Genomic DNA, 20,787 nt, shown 5'->3' on the forward strand with positions numbered 1-20,787 from the left:
GCAATAAACTACAGCCCATGCTGATGGGGCTGTGACGCGGGAAACTGTGTGTGAATTTTATTTGAAATGGGCAGCTCCCATCCCTGTTCCACCTTCTGCTTCAATTGACTTTTTTTTTGTAGACCATTAGGTTTGCTGTAACTGTCCTTGGGAACCTTCGATGGTTTACTGTGTTGAATGTTTCCTACTCAAGATCTTCTTGGATTTCACCTCCTATACAGTAAACCAGGAAAGGCTAATAGGATTTGCCAACTTGAGGGCATATTAATTAAGGGGAAAACCAGTTGTTTGACTGGCTCAAAATATTGCTGAAGAGGGTTTAATAGCAATAAACTACAGCCCATGCTGATGGGGCTGTGACGCGGGAAACTGTGTGTGAATTTTATTTGAAATGGGCAGCTCCCATCCCTGTTCTATCCAGTTTCCAGTTGGGCTGGAGCAGAACTGTTCTCACTGCTCTTGACGACAAAGGGCAGCCTTTCCTTCCAAATGTAGCTAATATTCCAAATTTTGGGGCAATGCTCGGTATTTTAATTTTTCAGTCTTCTGGTATGCTTTTTTTCCTCAGTCCCTCTCTTGACAATGGAAGTGTTTGTTGATTTATCCCAACCTTTGGGGTTTACCAGGGCCTTTGTTTAGACACAGCCAACAGCCTGGTAGGAAAATGGCATCACCTGGGCAACAGGAGCCAGCAGAAATCTTTGATTAATAAATACTGAGATCAGACCATAGGCTGGATTATAACCTTACATAGGAGTAATCACAACCATACATAATGTATGATTTTACATGCGTTCGCTATTATCTAATAGACTCCCAGCTTTCTCATTGAAACTGGCATTTGGTTTTTGGCTTCAACTGAAAGCTTCCTTGTACAGTGATGCTTAACTTGATGAGGCTTAGAAAGGCGAAACATGATTTGGGAGAAAAAAAAACAACAATCACGCCTCAAACTTAGAAAAAATACCAGGAGTTGAACATAGCCGATATGCAGTGAGAAATTAAAATAAATCCTCCCCCGCCCCATCTCTTCCCGTGAGGAGACGAGTTTTGGGCCGACCCTGAGCCAGTCTCCCCTGGCGCTACCAAATACCCCACAGGGGGGTGACCCTCCTTTTAATTTCACACAGAGGTGAAGGGAAATTTATTCTTTTTAAGCGGCAGCCCGCCGGAACGTGGGTGAAATGACTCCAATTTAAAAGCCAGCCGCCTCTGCACGGCTCATCTTTGGTTTAGAGGAGGCCCTCGGGAAGGGAGGGGGTGTGAAACCCCCCCCGCGGCCGTTGGCTCTGTGGGCTCTCCCGCATGGCCGCCTGTGCCCCGCTGTGGGGCTGCCGCTTGTGGAGCGCCCGTCCCCGGGCGGCCTGAAGGCTTCACACCCCCAGGTACCTGTGCTCTCCTACTTAGAGGCTCGGCTTCCTAACTGTAGCCCAACCTTCCCTGTATTTTCAATCTGCTGCGAGCTGGCAGGGCTCCTAGTGCGGTTCTGAGGGGGAGAAGGGAATGTTGCCGGGTGTTAGCGTCAGTGGCAGGTTCCGGTAACTTCCTTTGGAGCCTGCTCTTCTTTAAACACCGATTTAAAGGTCACCGTTTGTGTTGTGCTTCCTGGAGGCACGGAGGAGCCTGCGTGCCCTCCTCAGTTTGTGTAATACCGGTGTTCAGCAACAGCGGAGACGTTAGATATGGCTGTATTCTTAAAGCCACAGGCAGGCCCTCTCGCTTTTTATTCCCCCAGCCCTAATTCAGGGTTGTGATTCCTCACCTGCAAACCCCACGGGCCCGTCAGCAGCGGGAGTGCGCCGGCTGTGGAGTGATTCTGTGGCAGGAGGAAGAACGTGGGTCGGTCTGGCATATTTTGGACGGTTAAAGCCTTGAAATCGGGCTGATTGCGAAGTTCATGGGAGCATAGAATGGCTCAGGTTGGAAGGGACTTCAAAGATCACCTAGTTCCAGCCCCCCTGCCACGATTGCCTGGTTTTGTGGCACTGTATGCCATAAGAAAATGGGGTCGGTTTAAAAAAAGGTTTTTGATTTATAGCAGTCTGGAATTGGCAGCATTTAGGTGGTTGTAAATGAAATGACAATTTGCCCGTTCTTTGGAAGACGTTATTTGGACTGGAACACAGATTGCCCTGAGGCAAAAGTAGAGTGTCATTTAGGTTAAGACCTCTGAGATTTTTTTTCCTGATTATTCCTTGGCTTTGGCACCTTAATTTTCTATTATCAACCATGAAAAGCCAAGACCTATTTACGCAATCTCAGAAAACGTTGTGCATTACCTAATAAATAATTTAAACCGTTTGTATCCACGTACAGTGATGCATATGATTTAAAAAATAAAGCAGTAGTTGAGTTACTGCTGTTTGTTTTACTCTTTGCACAAATACTCTTACTACACTGAAAACTGCAAAAATCCCAGGACATGCAGCATTTAGGATGATATCATAAACACTTTTGCAGTCATCTGGAATGATTTGGGAAATAATAGGACAACCCAAATTATGTACTGAAATGTAGCAGTTTAGTATTTGTTTTCAGTGATGAAAAACATAAGTTGGAAGAGTTGAATTACTGTTGACATTAAATTAATTGCTTTGGTTTTATTGATATTCTTAATTTTAATTGTGTGGGAAGTAATTTGTAGGTTATGGTGCTGCTCAGAGTTTGGGGAATTTTTCAAAATGTTAACATTTATTTGCCCTTGGATCTGCATTCAGAACTTGAGTTTGACTTATGTTAAAAATATATAATGCTAAATACTGGAAGAAAATAAGGTAAGGAAACAGATACTGCTGGTTACCTATGCTAATACTACTTTTACACAAGAAATTACTGGGTAGGTTTAAACTTTGTGATAATACCTGCATTTTTACAGAAATACAGTCTTTATAATGCAAGTGTCAAACAACTATAGTTTATACTTCACTACTGCAGGATTTAGAGGTAGGGTATTAGTTCAGCTGAGGAAGAGCAACACCTTGATTTATGCTTTCTGGCTAAAATTAAGCCATTGAGCAATAAACTATAGGGTATTAATGTAACCACTCTTTGAGGCCAGGAAATTCCTTGCCCTGCTGCCACAGAGCAGTACAAATATCCTAGGGTTTTCTGATCCTTGTCCAGCTTTGAAATCAGTGTTAGGATTCCTGTTAACTTCATGGGAGTATGAGACTTACGGATTTTTTTGTCCAGTCTTGAAACATTTCACATAGGCCCCTTGCCATCCCATCCCGTCTCCAGAGTCTGTATGGAAAATTAAATGCCTTTCGTAGTCCTTAGACAAGAGACTTCCTAGGAATGTGTGTGCTGGAAATGATGTGGCAGTTAGAGAATTTTAAACCACAACAAAACACTGCTGCTGAAACTTTTCATGTGTAAATCGGTGATTTGATCTGGAAAAGTGTTACAGCTGACAAAATTGTGCTGAATTCCATGACAGCAGCCTTGCTAACCTTTCTAAGGTTTTCTTGTTTTCATTTTTATATTTTTTGTCTTTGTTAAATTAATTCTATCCCTCCCTTTAGAAGTGTGTTTAATCTCCTGCCTTGGTCAATGTCACTGTCCACCAAGTGGTTTCTTTTTTCTTTTCTGAATTCTTGCTTTGATAATCTCTGACCATTTTGGATCATCTTCAAAGCAGCCTTTAATTTGGAGCTGTACTCCATGAGTAGTGCCTGTTCCTTGTTTTAGAAGAGGGAGAGCTCACCCGCCTCCCCTCCCAAACTGATGAAACTACCTGTCTTTGGGCTTTTTCCTCACTTTGTTCAGTTTTTTCCTTGATGTTGAATTGTTAGCTCTTTGAGTCTTTTGTTGGCCACATTTTGCATACTCTCTACCATCATGTTTATCAGGCTAGAAATGGCATGAAAGGAGCAGAAAGAAAAGCCTGAAGTGCTTTTCTTAAGGCTGGAGATAAAGAAGAGTTGGGAGGTATAATGAGAATCACAGAATTGAGGAATGGGGATGAGTTTTGAGAAAAGATAAGGAGGTGACAGATGAGGTGTAAGTGTAAACCGGAACAGCTCCTAGGAAAGTCATACAGAAACAGTTTTTAATAGTGGAGAGTCTTTGCATATACCCAAAAGTGACTGTGCAGTAGCCTGAAATATGATTTTTACATCAATTACTTAAGGTGTTTCAAAAAGAGTTGTGGTGCGTGTACAATTTGTGTTTTCGCTATCTAATTATTTTAATTTAGTATTAGGCAGAATGATAAGAACTATTGATGAGGTGAATCTGAAAATACATCTTACAGTGGATCTATCTGTACTTGGCTTAATGTATTGTCTGTTGGAATGCAGATCAGTTAGCTGTTGTGCTAGTTTTTGGGGGTTTCTTTTGGGATGTTTTTTTTTTTTCACTGTAATGTTATTAGGTGGACTATAATGTGGATAGTTGATGAGTGGAGCAGTCATGTGCCATCTCTAGGTACGCAGTTGTCAAGTGTCTTTAGAGGTACAGGGAGTAACTTTCTTTCAGTTTTGCTTAGAAATCCTATTAACAAGATTTCCCAGCTCTGCAGTTAGATTGGATAGGTATGATAAAAGGATAAATTTTGTGTATGGAGTGATAATTGTGATAGATCAAATATATAAACCAATATATAATACATTAATAAATTTCCAGTAATTTATAATAATGTTACATACAGATCTTCATATTGTCATTAGTATTAGTGCACAATGGTGAAGGAGAATTTTATAGCTTTCTGAAGGCATCTTAAAGAATGTCTGAGTTGCTCATATGTCATTTTAAATTTTTATAATGAATAGTGTTGGTGTCTGGACCTGTATACCATTTAGGATCTAGGTGCAGCAAATGAAGTGCTGTTTCTTTTAAAATACAGTTTTTTGTTTCTTTTCCCATTTGGATTGGGTGTGGGGAAGTCTCCAGTTATTTCATGTGTATTACTGGAAAAATTAGTCTTACCTATGCTTGTTACTGTAAAAATGAAAAATGGGGAAATGCGGCAGAGACTTGAGCATGCTTGGTCTTTACTTGCTTGTGTTCTGTTTCCTTATTGTTTGGGAGTGAAGTAAGAGGATGCTTAAAAAAGGAACAAAGGCTTAAATTGCATTCCAGGCTGTCTTGTGACCGTGCTTTCCACAGACAAAAATAAGTTTCTTTGAACCTATTATTGTACTTGGGGAACTCTGGTTTTAGATCTCGCAGCATGTAAGTATATGCCAATGTCAATCTAGCTCTTGCAGGTCACACGCAGGAATTGCATCTCAGGTTATTCATTAAAGCATGGGTAGAATTCAGCCTGTTCGTTTACATTAATTGTTAGGCTGACGGTACAGGCAGATACCAGCATCACTTGGGGCAGAATGTTGCGTATAAAGAATCCAGGAAGACACTGAATGTGAACCATGACTGGAAATGGGAGGTTTGTGAAGTTTTTGCACCTTTTCCTTATGTTTTCATAAATTGTTCAATAAATTCTGTAATAAGTTCAATAAAATGTTCTTGTCACTTAAGAAAAAAAAGTGATTTTTGATATATGACATCTTGTTCTTTCCTTTCCCCATGTCAGAAAATCCATCATTAGTGTGTAGTTTGCAATTGACTGAAGTTAGCACATTTGAAGTAGTTTTGTGACTGAGAACCTGATTTGCTCTTTGCTGGCAAAGCTAATACTAATTAGCTTTAAATAATAATAATTTCTCTCAGTTGCAAACTCTGCCTTTTATTTTCTGTTTTTAAAGTGAATATAGTAGTAGTTGGAGTGTTCAAAAGATAAATGCTGCCAATTATTCCATATCATAAATTGGAAGATTTATTGAGGGAAAAGATTGGATATTTTTATAACTACTTGTCTATACTCCAGAAGTCATACATTAATATAAAATAAAGCTCAGTGCCACCAGCAGTAGGGTGCTTGCTTTTCTGAAATGCACATATAATTCCAGCTAACATCCAGTCTCCAGCAGAGGATTGTGCTTCATGATTTGCTTTTTCTGCTTTTGGTATCTTATATTTGACCCCATGGGGGTTCCTGGAGGAGAGGGAAGAGTTATATTCAGATATGTATAATATTTAAGGGTTCCACTTAAATTGATTTGCAGTAACGCAGTGTAACATAATTGGAATTATGGAAAAAATACTGATACCTTGTAGACAAAGCTGTAGCCATGGTTAGGGTTTAAAGCAGGTTTGTTTAGGAGATTTCTCTGTGTTGTTCTGTTTGATAGTGAAGAAAACTTCAAAGTTAGCTTTGAAGCTTCTGTATTTTTGAGTGGAGTGAGACTGGATTTGGTTTGTCACCTTTCGCGAGTGGTTAAGTGGTTGTTGAAATGTATGAAAGATGATATCTTGAGGTTCAGTCTGTGTTAGCCTGGCAGAGTACCTGAGAGCAGCAGCAGTGGTGGTTTTAAAGCTCTCACACAAGCTGAACTGCAGTGTTTTCACAGTTAACTTTTTTTTTTTTATTTTCTCTCAATTTCCCCTTCAGGCTTAAGCTTGACTAGCATGCTGGAAGCCTGTCTAGGACTTTTTGTCCTGGTTGCCCAATCTGGGAGTTAGCTTGAACTTCTTGCAAAGGTGGATTTGAACAGATGCTGGGCTGGACTGGCCGAGCTGGAAGCACGTGTGCCTCTCTGCCCCGGGCAGTGTCTCTGGGTGCCACGACAGCTCAGTGCATGGGAATGAGAGCTGTTAGTTATTTTTTATTTCCCCAAACATTATTCTTTTCTGAATATAACTATATGGTCACTTCGGTGAGGCAGTTTTGCTTTAGGCAGATTAAAGCCCTAAAAACTTGAAGCTTGTTGCGCAAGGCTTGGAAACAGTAGTTTTCATTTTCCCTGTTTCTCACTTTCTCTCCTCCTCTGCCCCCTAATTATTTGATGTGTAAAGTTGTCAACAATCAAACTATTAGATGTTACTAGACTGATAACATGCTTCATGCTATACAGTCAGGTTCTACCCTTTTACCATGTGAACCCAATTAATTCGACATAATCACGGGTAAAAAAGTGTCAGCATCAGAAGAGCCAGCACTAAAAGGCTTTTGTAGGAAGATTCTCCTTAGGGTTTTAGAAGAAAAGAAACCCATTTGCTTTTTGTGTGTCGGTTGTGTTTTGTGACACTGACCTGGAATTTAAAATGAAAGATTCTAGTCAGACCTGTGGTCGAATGCTATGGAATACCAGAAACTTAATTTTGTTAGTGTTCTCAACAGAAAGAATGGGTAAATACTTGTCTTCAGGCATCTGGCTTTACTTGAAATAAAGCATAATACTCGCATCTACAGTAATACTCTTGTTTTTCAGCATTTGTTTGGACATTTTGGACATGAACTAGAGCTGTATTTCTCATCATATGCTTTTTCACTTATTGTTTAATGTTTAAATAGTGTTTCTTTAAAAATAAATTAAGAGGAAAAAAAATGCAGGTTTTGGCATCTCTGCTGCTTAATTTTGCAGAATCAGTACTTTCAAAGGTGTTAATCCTTGATTTTATTGTGCGGCCAAATGTAGTCTACTTTCCTGGTTTCATGCTGACTTTGACAGTGCTAAAAGTGTGAGAAATGTACATTCTCCAGATGTATATAGAGAGATGTTTAATTTTTATAGGATTGTCTTAGATTAAGAAAATACTGTTTGAATGTTTTTCATTCTTTTAAGTTCAGTAGTGTTTGAAATCCAAATAATAGGGAATCTGTAGTATCTCTTTTTAGTTACTTGGTTTTGACAATTTTTAAAACAGGGATCTCATTTGACAACATCACGAAGATGGCTATGACTGCAAGATGTAAGTTCTAGCATGGAATAAGCTCACTGTCAGTGTAGATTTGTTAAATTTTTTGATTTATTGATAGAATTTGTCCTGGATCATGTGTCTGTGTCACTTTTTACCATGCATTGGCAGTCTGTTCCACAGTCAACGTACCATGTGCTGGGGATAATTTGACAGAAATGAGATTATGTGCTTGAACTGGGCAAAATTTTTGCACACATGCTGGCCCTAGTTAATAATCCTGGAACTGTGGCCTAATCATTTTGTCCTTAATGTTTTAGAACTAAACCAAATGAATGCATAAAAATCAGTACTTTTTTGCCTGCCATGAAACACTTTCTGACACTGTCTGCTTTCCTACTGAAAATATCATCTAAGACTTAAGCTGTAAGGCTCTTTTAAATAGGAAGAAGTATAGGCAGATACAATTTTGTATTGTAATTTGAGAAAACATATACCTCTCTGAAAATAGCTGCCTTAGTCTCTGAATTGCTGCTTCATATACAGAGATAATTTAACCAAAGGTAGGTTAAATATAGATGTTCTTTATAATTTTCATTTTTCTGCTTTTGGTTTGGTTAAGGATACGATTAGATTCTTTGCTAGTGAAATAGGGTTTGAGATGACCTTACAGAACTTCTTGTGAAATGTGCCTGTGGTAGAAACACGTGGTCCATGCGTTACACACGAAATGCGTTGTGAAACATGAAGTGATGATAAAATCTAACTCTTGAGTTATAATCAACCCTACCTGCCCTCAGGGAGTAGTACAGGAGAAAAGGTAATAAAATACTATAGTTCGTATTTTAATGGCTTCATGCACAGCATTGTTAATTTTGCTACAATTACAAATTACAGTTTAGTGTGGAATAATTTAGAAATAAGGCTTTGTTGGAATAGTAAAACCAGATTGTACTTCAATTATTTTTCTATAATTTAAAGGTAGAACTCAAGAAAGCATATATATTTTCTATAATAGATTTAAGGATGTCTAGCCCACATCTAGAAATAATCCCGTGAAACTGATTTTCTCTGAAAGTTAAGTCCCAAGTGAAACAGAAGACGGACCAGGGCCAAATTATCTCCCTGTCTTCTCTTTAGGGGAAGAAAGTGACTAGCAGAGTGTAAACATTTTCAGTGAAAGTTTGAAAGTCTGTGTTTGTGTATTGATCTTACTTGCTTTTTAACATAAGAAACTGGACACCTATGGCCATCTGCAGTTAATTTTTTTTTTAAGTAATATGGAGAGGTTTCAAGGTAGTCTTAGAGAAAAACTTATTATCCCCCTTTTAAAAAAATATCTGAAGTTTTACATTATTATCCATTTATATAATACTTTAATAGCTGATGATGGTATAGAGGCTTTGTTTTCCCTTCTACTATGTGCTGCTGTCATCTGCAAGAGTTGTAGCCCTTTTCCCCTGTACTGGTTCCCTCACTTGTATCCCAGGTTCTTGTCACTTTTTGTCCCTAAAAATCAACAGTTGAAATCATTACTTCATTCATGAAACTTAAGAAATTGGGATCACTTCAATAAAATCTTGTTCAGCTTGAATATTTTTCCTAGATTCTGTATGATCAGTGTAAAATGTGAAAGAGTCTGTGCAAACGGACATAAGTTTCCTGGCTTTGCCGGAGCGGGGTGGTGGGAAGCTGTCACAGCGGTAGAACTAGTGCTTGGTGGGAGGGTGTGATTGGGTCTTACTTGTTCTCACAATCGGGTTACCTAAAGAGTCAACACAAATATTTGTCCCTTTTAAATTTCAAAAAAATTTCTCTGGTAACTTCAGTGATTAACGTGCATAGAAACCTGAAATTCCTCAGAACTCACTAATGAAACCGGTCAAGTTTGATGTTTGAGAGGAAAGAAATAAGAGCGTATCACTAAGTAAAAGATTACAGTGTGTTACTCTGTTGGCCTCTGTGCCAAGGTAAAGAGCAGGATCCTTGCCTTGAGGAGCTCTGGGACTAAGTTATAAATTCAGTACAGAACTGGACCGGTGGACGTCAAATGTCTTAAAACAAATACAGCAAGGTAGTGAGAATGAAGGTACAACCACAATTTAACTTTGAGCATTCAGTTGCTCTGTCCATTCCAGGGGTTTATGATGTTTATTTTAATATTAACCATGGATGTGTGTATAATTCTCCTAGTTGTAACGTGGCCTTAGAAAGTTGGGATGAGATTCACAGGAGATACGGATCCTCTTGCTTGCTGCTCCCTTTGCTTTAAACAGTCTGCTCTTGAGCTGACCTTTTTATGTAAATTTTCCACAGTTAATGGCACAAAACACACCTGAAATTGCTACTATCCTGCAGACTGGAAGGCAGCAAGAACTGTTAAAGAGCACCAGGTGCTCAGCCCGGGCATGCTTTTTGCAGGACAACCTTGTAGTAAGTGATTTAGGTCTCCTGCATGTGTTTTTCATGCTTCCTCAGCAGAGTACCTGTGTCATTGGGAGCTGTGTACTTTAGACAGAATTGCACATGTGATTCTACACAACGTATTGACAGTCTTTTTGGTGATGAGAAGAAAGCTCAGTACATTTGATTGGAGGTATGTTAGACACAAAAGACGTGATTTAAAAAAAAAAAAAGAAAAGAGATGGGGAGATGGCCAGGAGCCCATTAAGTGTCTCAATTGAAGAGAAGAAAGACAGAAAAATTTGAGTGGGTTGCTTGTTTAGTAAGTTCCTTAAAATGAAATACAATAAAAGCAGCAGATTTTTGCAAAAGACCATTGGCTTTCTATATGTCTTTATTTCTTACATTGAAAGGAGTGTTGCAGGGAGAGCTGAGGTGACAAAATAATTGAAGTGACTGCTAATAGCATTTTAAATTTCAGACTGATTTTGTTGGAAAAATATCTCTGCATAGGTTATTAATAAGCAATTGAACCGGTTGCATAAATAATTTGCATTTTTTAGGTTTTGTAACAATTCTTGCAGAAATATCTTGTGAGACTAGGCCATTTGTGCAATTATCTGAAACGTTGAAGAATTGGGAAAAGGAAAAATAGATTTGAGGAATCCAAACCAATGTTGTAGTTATCTCATTTCTCAGCAGGGGATAGGCAAGCATCCTCATCTTCAGGATTAAATCTTCTTCTCTGGTTGGTAACAGTTATCTTAAGGCTTTGTTTATGTTGCAGCTTAGCTTGGGGACTCCCATAGCCAAGATTTCTCTTAATTTAAAATTATGAAAGCCAGAGACAGAATTGGTAAATCACTGTTAACTGTCTTCCTGGCCTGCCAAGAGAGCATTCTTTAGTTTCAGTCTTGTGTATTACATTGTGTGAAATTAATCGCATGTGATGAGCTCTGAATTCACTGAGCAGAGAAAGTTTGTGTCTGGGCTGCTCTGGGGTGGTTTATAAACTGTGGCTCCTTAGAAATGTTTTGAAATGTCAAATGTTGGTATTTTGTGGGTTAGGTGAAGCAGATGCAGAAAATAAGCAAATTAAGAAGAAAAAAATTAAATCTTAGTATTTGGTTCTCAAAATCTCTTCAGTAGTATTTGGCACTGGAAATACTTCTTACCTGGTGGCTGGGCTTTTTGTTGTTGTTGTTGTTGTTTTCCGTATGGCAAAGGAGAAAAATCCTCTTACCTTGAGAGACACAGGTGGCAAAGCAGCGAGGAGCCTGCTGACCTAAATTGTGGTCACAGATCCGCAGTGGGAATCGTATCTCTGCTGCACGCTTTGTTGCCAAGAATGGGTGTACTGAGTGAGGAGTTTGTGCGGTTTTGTTAGTAATTTAGAAACCACAAGCAAGATTTTTATGGCTTTATAGAGGGAGCTGTTTTTGAAAGTGCTTGATGTTTTCTAAAACGTGCAAAGGCTTCTCAGCTTTGTTAGAAATGCAGTAAGATTGCCGATTGCTTTTCGTGAAAGATGAGTTCCTTAAAACTTCCTACTTTGAGGACTATATGAGCATTTTGGATTTATAAATTCAAAATTACCATGGAAAAATGATACTTGTAAAGGCCCTCAGCCTTTAAGATTCTCCCATAAAGCCAGTACCTGTGTGAACATTCGAGTTCTGCTTCAGTCTGAAGACTAGGGCTTTGGTATTTTGTATTCTTGGTGTTCATAGTGAGTATCTCTATCAACAAAAGATCAGAGAAGTAAAAGGATCTTACAGATGTTAAATAATCATGAAGGAAATTGGATTGATATGATTTTTATTTTGAAAGAGGAAATGACTTCTGTTGTGGTTTACAAATATTTAAATGCTTAAACTAATTGTCAGCCTCAGTTTTAAATGAGGAAGCAAAATAAAATACATGATGTGCTCAGAGATTCTCATAGTACTTGCCAGGAGAAACAAAGTTTTGAAAACAGTTGGCCTGCTTTCAGACACAGACTTTAATGAGATTAAAAGAGAAAGAATGTGCAAGTTTGATTACAAAGTTTGGCCGTATTCTGACAATGGGTCCTGGAAGCCAGGGCAGAAGAAGGTTCTGTTTTTTAGTGGTACAATTGATTTGTTTTGGAAAATGAAAAGTAGGAAGCAGTGGGTAGCTGTCGAATAATTGCAGCAAAGTGTACTAAGTTGATAAGAGAGAATCTATCCTGTTGTACACAGGCTGCAGGAGGTCTGAAAGGAAGTTTTAGTGGCACAGAGGTTTTCTCCTTGACTTTAAAATTTTCAGCTGGTTATTTGCCAGTAATAACTTAACCAAGGATTTTGTGGGTTGTGCAAAGCTTTAATAGCAACCTTATTTGGAAACAAATTAACACAATAGTCCTCCACTTTCCTTGCATTAGGTCTTTTCCTACAGTTCAGATGAAGATCAGAGTTAGACTATGCTTGAGCTGGGCACGGTGGAGGACATGGTGTGTTGCAGAATGTGTCAGGAGACTTGGTATATGAGAAAAGACCCATATACTTACAGGCATACACCCAACAGAGGATTAAGGAATAGATTCAAAAATGAATGTGCAAATTAAGAACTAAAATTGTTTTCGATAGATTCAAAAATGATTAAGGGATAGATTCAAAAATAAATGTGCAAATTAAGAACTAAAATTGTTTTCAGAATCTCTTTGAGTACACATATAAACTTCGTCATCCTCATATCAACATGTTTTGTCAATTAAGTAATGGAGATGGTGCAAGGAAGGCCTGGTCTTGTGGGTGGTGGGGGAGGTCAGCTTGTGAACACCATTTAAAATGACTCGGAGTATGAAAAGGCTTGAGAATCACTGAGTTAGTAAAAAGGCGCTAAAACAAGGTCTTTTGGTCCTTATAACAATGTTTGAAAGGCTGTTTTCTTTCTCATTTAACATGCAGCAAGGACATATGGGAGAAGGCGAGGTAACAATATTCCTATTTAATTTTCTAATGTTGACAATGTCTCATGGGAGAAAAAACATTAAGTTGTTACTAGAGGGCAAACTCCAAAATTTAAGATTATAAAGCTTCAGTTTCACATGCGTTTACATAGTCTGCATGCCATAAATAAACATTTAAACTGAATTAGGTAGTACTCCACAGTAGTACTATTGGGGCTGAAATGATCACGATCCTTACAGTGGACATCATCTATATGATTTGTTATGCTAGAGCCATGTTGCTGTGTTTGTGTGTATGTTATGAATGCCAATACGCTGGAGAAGTTTATTTTGGTTGTTTTGGGTGCTGATGGTTTTCTTGACGCAGCGTAGACAATAGAGAATATATGTCCTGGCCTGTGAGGGTAAAGAACCAGATCCTGCAAGCATGAATGTTGAATTATCTGTCGGCGGTGGTAATGCTGCTCAACCTGAAAAGGTTGTTTAGGCAGGGAGAATTGCTCCCTTCCAACAATACCTGCAGGATTGGGGTCTTAAGAGATCAAACAAAAGATGTACATCAGTTCAGTAGGAGAAAACAAAATAACATTTAAGTCTATATTACAATATTTTTATTATAGGAGGAGCCAGTTTTGACTAGCTACAGAAATAGGCCTGATTATAGTTGATTTTTATTTTAATTACCGGTGTACAAATATTCTTGAAATTTCAAATAAAGCAAGCTGACCGAGCCTTCCATTTTTTATTTGTATAAATTCTATGGACTCTAGATTTTATTGTATTTTTTTTCTTTTAACTTGTTAGCTGCTTGATTTTTGCATGGAAAATGTCTGGATACTGGAACTGATCAAATTTTCCATTTTCAAGATGTTTTCTTTTTTAAAATAAATTTATTTCAAAGGAAGGAAGCAAGAACAGGATAAATTAACCTTACCAATACATTACTGTGGCAGATTGTAGTGAATTCTAAAAAAGCAGACATAGTATATCGCATCATAGGCAAAGGAAATGTATCCTAAAACTTGTAGCATAATTTGCTTACTTTCCCTATATTTATTTATTTATTCCTAAAATAATCCTTAAATGAGTAGAAGTCTATTCAGTTTGTTGTCTAGATATTGAATACTGTAACTAAAGGGTGAATTTATGGAAGAGATCAGCTTGTGTGCTCTTTTTATGATATTATACAGTTGCACTTATAAATCAAAGAATCTTATTTAAAAGTAATAACTATTATTAAGGAAATCTGTGATAAAGGATTATCACAGACAAGCACTGGGCTGTGAAGGGAAGGATGCTTACAGCATTTTCTCTTAAAGCGAGTCCATTAATGAAACCCTTTCGTAACATCTAAGTAAACTTGCTTCTAGGAATGACACAGTATTGCCTAGTTTTCAGTCTTCATTTACAGTAAATTGCAGTGGGTCTTCCTGTTTTTATCAGGATATTTTTGTTATTTAATAGTGGGTGGTTTATAATACGTTTTGATATCAGGTAATTTAAATGTGGAATACATTTAGCTGGTAGAATTCTTGTTTTCCCATCTGCACCGTGAATTTGTATCTGCTCATTGTAAGAAGCTGTTCACTGGAAAATGATACATACAGCTCAGGTTTTAGTGATGTATGCACTTGGCAAAGTCCCAGAAAAAAAAATTGGCTAATACTCTCTTCTGTTTTTACACCTTTTGGAAAGAAATCTAATTAGAAACATGAAATAGAATGGAAAATGGTAAACTTGAGCGTCCATTAGAAATATTGGTTTGTTTCAAATTTTCATTTGTTGTAGTGCAGTTACGAAGAAAGTAGCAACATTTTCTCTGAAATAGTGCATTTGAGTTACAGAATTATATTGAAAACTCTAAGGGTCATGTGAAATGGAGGACATAACTGCTCATTAAAAGGGAAGATTGCAAACAGTTCTACTGTTAATGTAGCAATTAGTGCATTTTATAAAATAATATTTAAACAGCGTGTGCTTTGTTCTGTTAGTATGTTTCTTTTCCTTCTTTTTTTTTTTTGTAACCCCCTCTTTAGGTCAGTCTTCACTGTTTCCAATGGAAGACGGGTTCTTGGATGATGGCCGTGGGGATCAGACTCTTCACAGTGGTTTAGGATCACCTCACTGCTTCTCCCACCAGAACGGAGAGAGAGTGGAACGCTACTCCCGCAAAGTCTTTGTTGGCGGGTTGCCACCAGATATTGATGAAGGTAGGCCCAGAAGATCTGATCCAGAGAAGCTCCTTCTGGCTCAATGACAGAACCGTGGTGTGAAACCTTTTGTCTGTTAGCTAAGGAATGATTGTTTTTCTGAACTCTAGGGAAAAGCTTTGATACGTAAATTGCTCTTTGCATGTCGTCACTTTCAGTCCATGGCAAATGTGAGATAATTCAACTAGTTTAGGCCTTAGCATTGTTCTGCCATTGTAGGACAAAACTGTAAGTTACCACACATTTAACTGACTTTTACAGTATGAAAATGATAAAAAAGGGATAGTGGTGCAAAAATAAACAAAGAAATACCATCTGTTGAAATTTGTAAATATATTGCAAACATTTTATAGGCACCAGAAGCCAGTAGTAGGAAAAGCATTGCTAGTAGTTTTATAAAGTTTGTATGGCATAGTAAGTCGTAGCTCTTTATTTGGTGCTTATGTGTAGTTCTCAGAGGTTGTTTTCAGCAATGATTATGTCCTGTTGTAGTTTCTGAGGTGTGCACAGTGAGCACTCGGGCAGGGATGAAGCTGTGTGGAGGCAGTTACATACAGTGGGGAACCAGGGGTTTGTGGTGGGTCCATCGTACACACCCAGGTGACAGAACACTGCTGTCCCTATTAAAAAATCAAATGAAAAAATATGCACAAGTGTTGTGAAGCTTTATTTCACTAGAGTTCTGAGCTCTGTATTTCATATGTATGAGCGTGCTGGGATATTGGTTAAAAGGACTACAGCAACTCTAAAGGAGAATCTTTTTAATACCCATTTTTTGTGTCAGGGAGAGTGATTGTAATGCACTGCAGTGTGTGCTGCTGTGACGTGATAACCTGACCTTCATGTCAAACATAAGAGCTACTTTATTATTAAAAGGTCAAATATGACATGGTGTTTACAAGAGGAAAAATGATCTTCAGTCTCTTTTTCTGTGGTGGTGTTGGGATTTTGTTTGTTTTTTAACGTTGCCACCTGTGTTGTTTTAAAAGCAGATGAGCACTTCAATAGTTTGGTCTCTATGGGCCCTAGTTATTGAAGAGTAGGACCTTTTCTAAACCTGCTTCTGTCAGCACTTTTCCTGTTAAATGCACAGGTGTGAATTAGAATAAGGAACATATGATTTAAAATCTACATCACAGTGGAATTTTTGAGGTTTTTCTGATCCCGTTTCTAGAAAGCATTTTATGTATGTGCTTTAACATTAAAGTTGTGTCAAGTGCTGTTCTGAATGGAGATCTATTTTAAGAATAGATATGTAGTAATTACCGTTCTCCTTGGTTTGTATCTTCATCAGCATGTAACTGTGACACACTACCATTGCTCTGTATGTTCCTGGTAGTGCACAGAGAAGCTGTCAGTACAGATTTCAGTTGCTATTTCATTAGGAATATCACTGAAGAATGTAAACAAACTGAAAAAGTTTGTTGTCAGTAACACCTTTTCAGATTTCTAACCAAATTTGAGGATGGGGACAATCCTCTAAATTGTGTATTAGGAACCCCCAACAGCATGCCAGTATGGAAAGCCCTGTAATACCTTAACCAGAACACATCTGAGCAGTGTGCAAGTTTAGATGGCACTGCAGCAAGGTGAAGTTTATTCTTTTTGTTTCCATTTTTAAATGAAAATCCTTGTTCAGAGAACTTTAACTAGCAATGTTTCAAGTGTTTGTGGAGAGAGAAAAGGAAATAATCACTCAATTTCAGGAAGAACAGAATTGCAACTAGACAGCTAGCATATGCAAATTTATACCAGTAATTTGAGGTCAAAGGCAGAATTGAAATGCCAGAATTGCTTCTTGAGAAAGTAATATGTTCTTGCCATTTCTCCTATAAAATTACATAACTATGTCCCAAGTTTACTGTTAGTTTGGGGTCAAGCTCAGATAGTGTTTGCACATGTGGCACTGGCATGTGATATGAACAGGCACGGCTGGGTCTTGTGATAGTCCCTTCATTTTTTTCCAGTCTTTTTGCAATTAGAAGGCCTGTTAGCAGAGCTGATTGTTTACTAGCGAGTCAGCAAATTGTCTCTAAACTCTTGCGGGAGAAGTGTTGAAGCTGAATTATTATTATGGCTGTATTGATGCAGTGACTCCATTTGTGTGAAGTAGCGGGTTGCGAGCTTTTATTTATAATCATCAGTAGAAAGAAAAGCTTGATCTTTGACCTGTCTTGTTTTCTAATGTGTGTTCTGACTTGTCATAAAGATTCTCCATCAGCTGGTGAGCATTGCTGTGAGCTACTGAACCTTTAGGGTCAAACAATGTTTATTTATAGGATGGAGCTACCTGAAATCAGTGTTCTTTAAATGTCTTCCATTCAATTTATTTTAATTTCAAATCGTGCCTTATCCCTTCTCTCTTTACAGATGAGATCACTGCTAGTTTTCGTCGCTTTGGACCTTTGATTGTAGACTGGCCTCACAAGGCAGAGAGCAAATCTTATTTTCCTCCTAAAGGTAAATATCTGATAATCAGTAACGTATGAGCATTTAAGAATAATTTTTCTTAATAAGACTTCATTTCAGACAAGATTTTTATGACAACGACCCAATGTTCAGGGGCCAAAAAAGTTGAATCATTCGGGTTGTCATAAATTGGTGGAATGTGGAATGTGGCTTAGCAGTTATTCTGCACTAAAAGAATTCTTCCGTAACTTCCTGGTTTTACTTTATTCCATTTTCCTTTTTCTCCCCACCCCATTCTTCATTTTTGTAATAATAGTCAAGGCTTGTCCTCTTTAAAGGGACTAAATGCCCTCCACAGCATCTGGGAAGGGTTTGTGCCTTAGGTTAACAGCCAGCCTGGCAGGTTTGCCTCTACAGCTGTGGCGCTTGTTGGTTCCTACTGCTGACTCGGCCTTTGCAAAGGAAATGGGGAGAGAGGGAGCTGATCAGAAAGCTCCCGGCTTTCCTTCCTATCTCTGCAAAGGACTTGCAGGAGGCTGGGCTGGAAATGTGTGAGAGCATCTTAAAGTTTGTCCCTTACTGCATGGTAGCGTGATGACATGGTGCCAAGCGTAGCTCTGGGTTAAATTGTTATCCTCTAACCAAATAGACAAAAGAAGTCATGTGTTTGGTTTCCCTTTCGTAGGATACGCATTTTTGCTGTTCCAAGATGAAAGCTCTGTACAGGCACTGATTGATGCGTGTATTGAAGAAGATGGAAAGCTCTATCTTTGTGTTTCCAGCCCCACTATCAAAGACAAACCGGTAGGTAGAATTGTCAGGGCCTGCACAATTGCTGAATGATAACCAGAAATTGTTCTCTTCAGATGTCTTTTTTTCTGTCTTCAGAGTGCTAATGTTTAAATTTGTTTAAAGTGTCAAATGAAATTATCAAAAAGACTAACCTGTTTTTATTCTATTATTTTTAAACTAGACATTATGAAGTTTGTTAGTCTAGTTACAATTTATATTTTTGTTAGAAAAAGGTTTGCTAAATTTCACCATTGCTGATGCAATAAATACATTTCTAGACAGGTATTTTATGCTTACTATTGAATAAAATGTAGAATTCGTATTGTCTGAGTGTTGCATGTAACGTGTTTTGACAGAGACAAATTAAATCCAAAAAAACCATAAGGTGGCATTGAACTGTAAATTATTAGTACAAATGGTTTTGGGGCTGATGCAAGTCTGTGAGTAGTTGGAGAGACTCCTGCTACATTCCTGTATTTCTAATTTGGCCAGCTGTAAGCAAATACAAAGAAGCAAGTTTTGCATAGTAAATAAAAACACAACTTTGTGCACTGGAGCCTGTTGCATTGAGATAAGGCTGGTCGAGTGCTCACACTTGGCTGGAAGAACACGAGTAGGGTAGATACGTGTGACCGATGTTCAGACAGCGCAGTTCAGTCATGATTAAGTAAATGTTCAAGTAGAGGGCGAGTTTTTTCCCAGAAATTTGGGTAACAAGGAAGTGGTGAAATTTAGTGTGATCGAGTAGTCTGTCTTAACAGAGCTTATTACCATTTCATTTTGAGAAATGATTGCTGAACGAGTAGAAAATGAGTTTAGAAAGTACAGCCATTAGGAGGTGTTTTTTTTTTTTCTTTGTAGGATACTGTTTTAACTTATATTACTGAGATACTTTGAATTGTGAATGGTTAAAAAAAAAAGGCTTTTTGTCCATAGGTTCAGATCCGGCCTTGGAACCTTAGTGATAGTGATTTTGTTATGGATGGTTCACAGCCTCTTGACCCACGAAAAACCATTTTTGTTGGTGGTGTTCCTCGGCCTTTACGAGCAGGTACACTGCGTGTTCCGCAGCACTGGGCATGTTGAATATGCAGTCCAATTTGGGGAGCAACGGGGGAAACAAATTATTTCAGCAAGTGTAGCTTGCTTATAGTGGGGGACATGAACTCAAATGGACTGTTACATTTGATGCTTTTAGAAAAAAATTGCCAAGTTTACACCACTGTTTCATTTTCCCTTCTGGTTTAGTGGAACTTGCAATGATAATGGACCGGCTGTACGGAGGGGTGTGCTATGCTGGAATTGACACAGACCCTGAGCTGAAGTACCCAAAAGGAGCTGGGCGGGTTGCATTTTCTAATCAACAGAGTTACATAGCTGCTATCAGTGCTCGCTTTGTTCAGCTGCAGCATGGAGAGATAGATAAACGGGTAAGGTCTTCAAGCGTATTCTATTTTTGTTCAGTGCTTTCTCTAGAAATGCTTTTCCATGTAAATGTGTGTCATTGTGAAGACTGTAAATGTTATATCAGATTAATTGCATATTTAGGGCTAGATTGTGCCGCTTAGATACAACACAGAATAAAAATGAAGGAGTGGTACAGAGCTGTTGCTTCTGGAACGTGGGAGGCAACTGTGAAGCAGACTTTCTCAAATTGCTTAGCATAATGGGAAGCATGTCAGTTGCCTTGCCCTTTTATAAGAATATTGCACTCGTCATATACTCCCACTGCAAGTATTTGCACTTGTAGTGTTTGTATAATGTCAGGGAGTGAGTTATCTGCCACGGATGGAGCGGTTCTTACTCCCGTTCTGCATCTTTTGAGAGAGCGGGCAGAATCTGGCCCTGCTGTTACACATTGTGTGCTGGGTGTTCCAAAAGAGCTTCATAGTAACGCATTGGAAACTCATTAGTGTGCCTTACAGCCTCACAGTCATCCTCCACACCCTACGTAAGGGCTGTGTCCGGTTATTTTATTCCTTTATTATTGTAAATTAAAGTAATATGCCAAATGGATCTGCAGTTTGCTTGCCTCTGCCCTCTCATCTATAGAAAATGTTACACTGATCTTCGGATCACAGTTTTGAGAAACTTGGATTCTTACATCTACCTTTTTATCAAATTCATGCTTTGGGTTTTTCTTACATGACTGTCATTATTGATCTTACTTTTATAATTGCTAAGAGGAAAAATCCCAAACTTGGCTGCTTAACTGATTATCATTTCACTATTGCTTTGGCTTTAAAGCTTGGGGAGAAAAATTGTAACAGCAATTTGACTGTGGGCCTGTGAATTGGAATGTCTTTGTTCTAATCTTGGCTCTGAAATAAGTTCCGTACG

At 38.3% G+C, this 20,787-nt stretch overlaps 1 protein-coding gene across 2 annotated transcripts in view; it reads left to right on the forward strand.

Annotated features, from left to right (window-relative positions):
- CPEB4 (cytoplasmic polyadenylation element binding protein 4) overlaps positions 1-20,787 on the forward strand; it is a 45,564-nt gene that overhangs the window by 17,984 nt on the left and 6,793 nt on the right. Inside the window, exons 3-8 of one of the 2 annotated variants that reach the window (XM_014947975.1) lie at positions 13,035-13,058; positions 15,073-15,246; positions 17,617-17,706; positions 18,341-18,459; positions 19,384-19,498; positions 19,696-19,877. In XM_014947975.1, the coding sequence (XP_014803461.1) occupies positions 13,035-13,058; positions 15,073-15,246; positions 17,617-17,706; positions 18,341-18,459; positions 19,384-19,498; positions 19,696-19,877 (704 nt within the window). The remainder of the gene's footprint in view (positions 1-13,034; positions 13,059-15,072; positions 15,247-17,616; positions 17,707-18,340; positions 18,460-19,383; positions 19,499-19,695; positions 19,878-20,787) is intronic. The other variant, XM_014947976.1, reaches the window with a different exon arrangement.

Source organism: Calidris pugnax, unplaced genomic scaffold, assembly GCF_001431845.1.
Source record: "Calidris pugnax isolate Ruff unplaced genomic scaffold, ASM143184v1 scaffold27, whole genome shotgun sequence".
Taxonomy (NCBI): domain Eukaryota; kingdom Metazoa; phylum Chordata; class Aves; order Charadriiformes; family Scolopacidae; genus Calidris; species Calidris pugnax.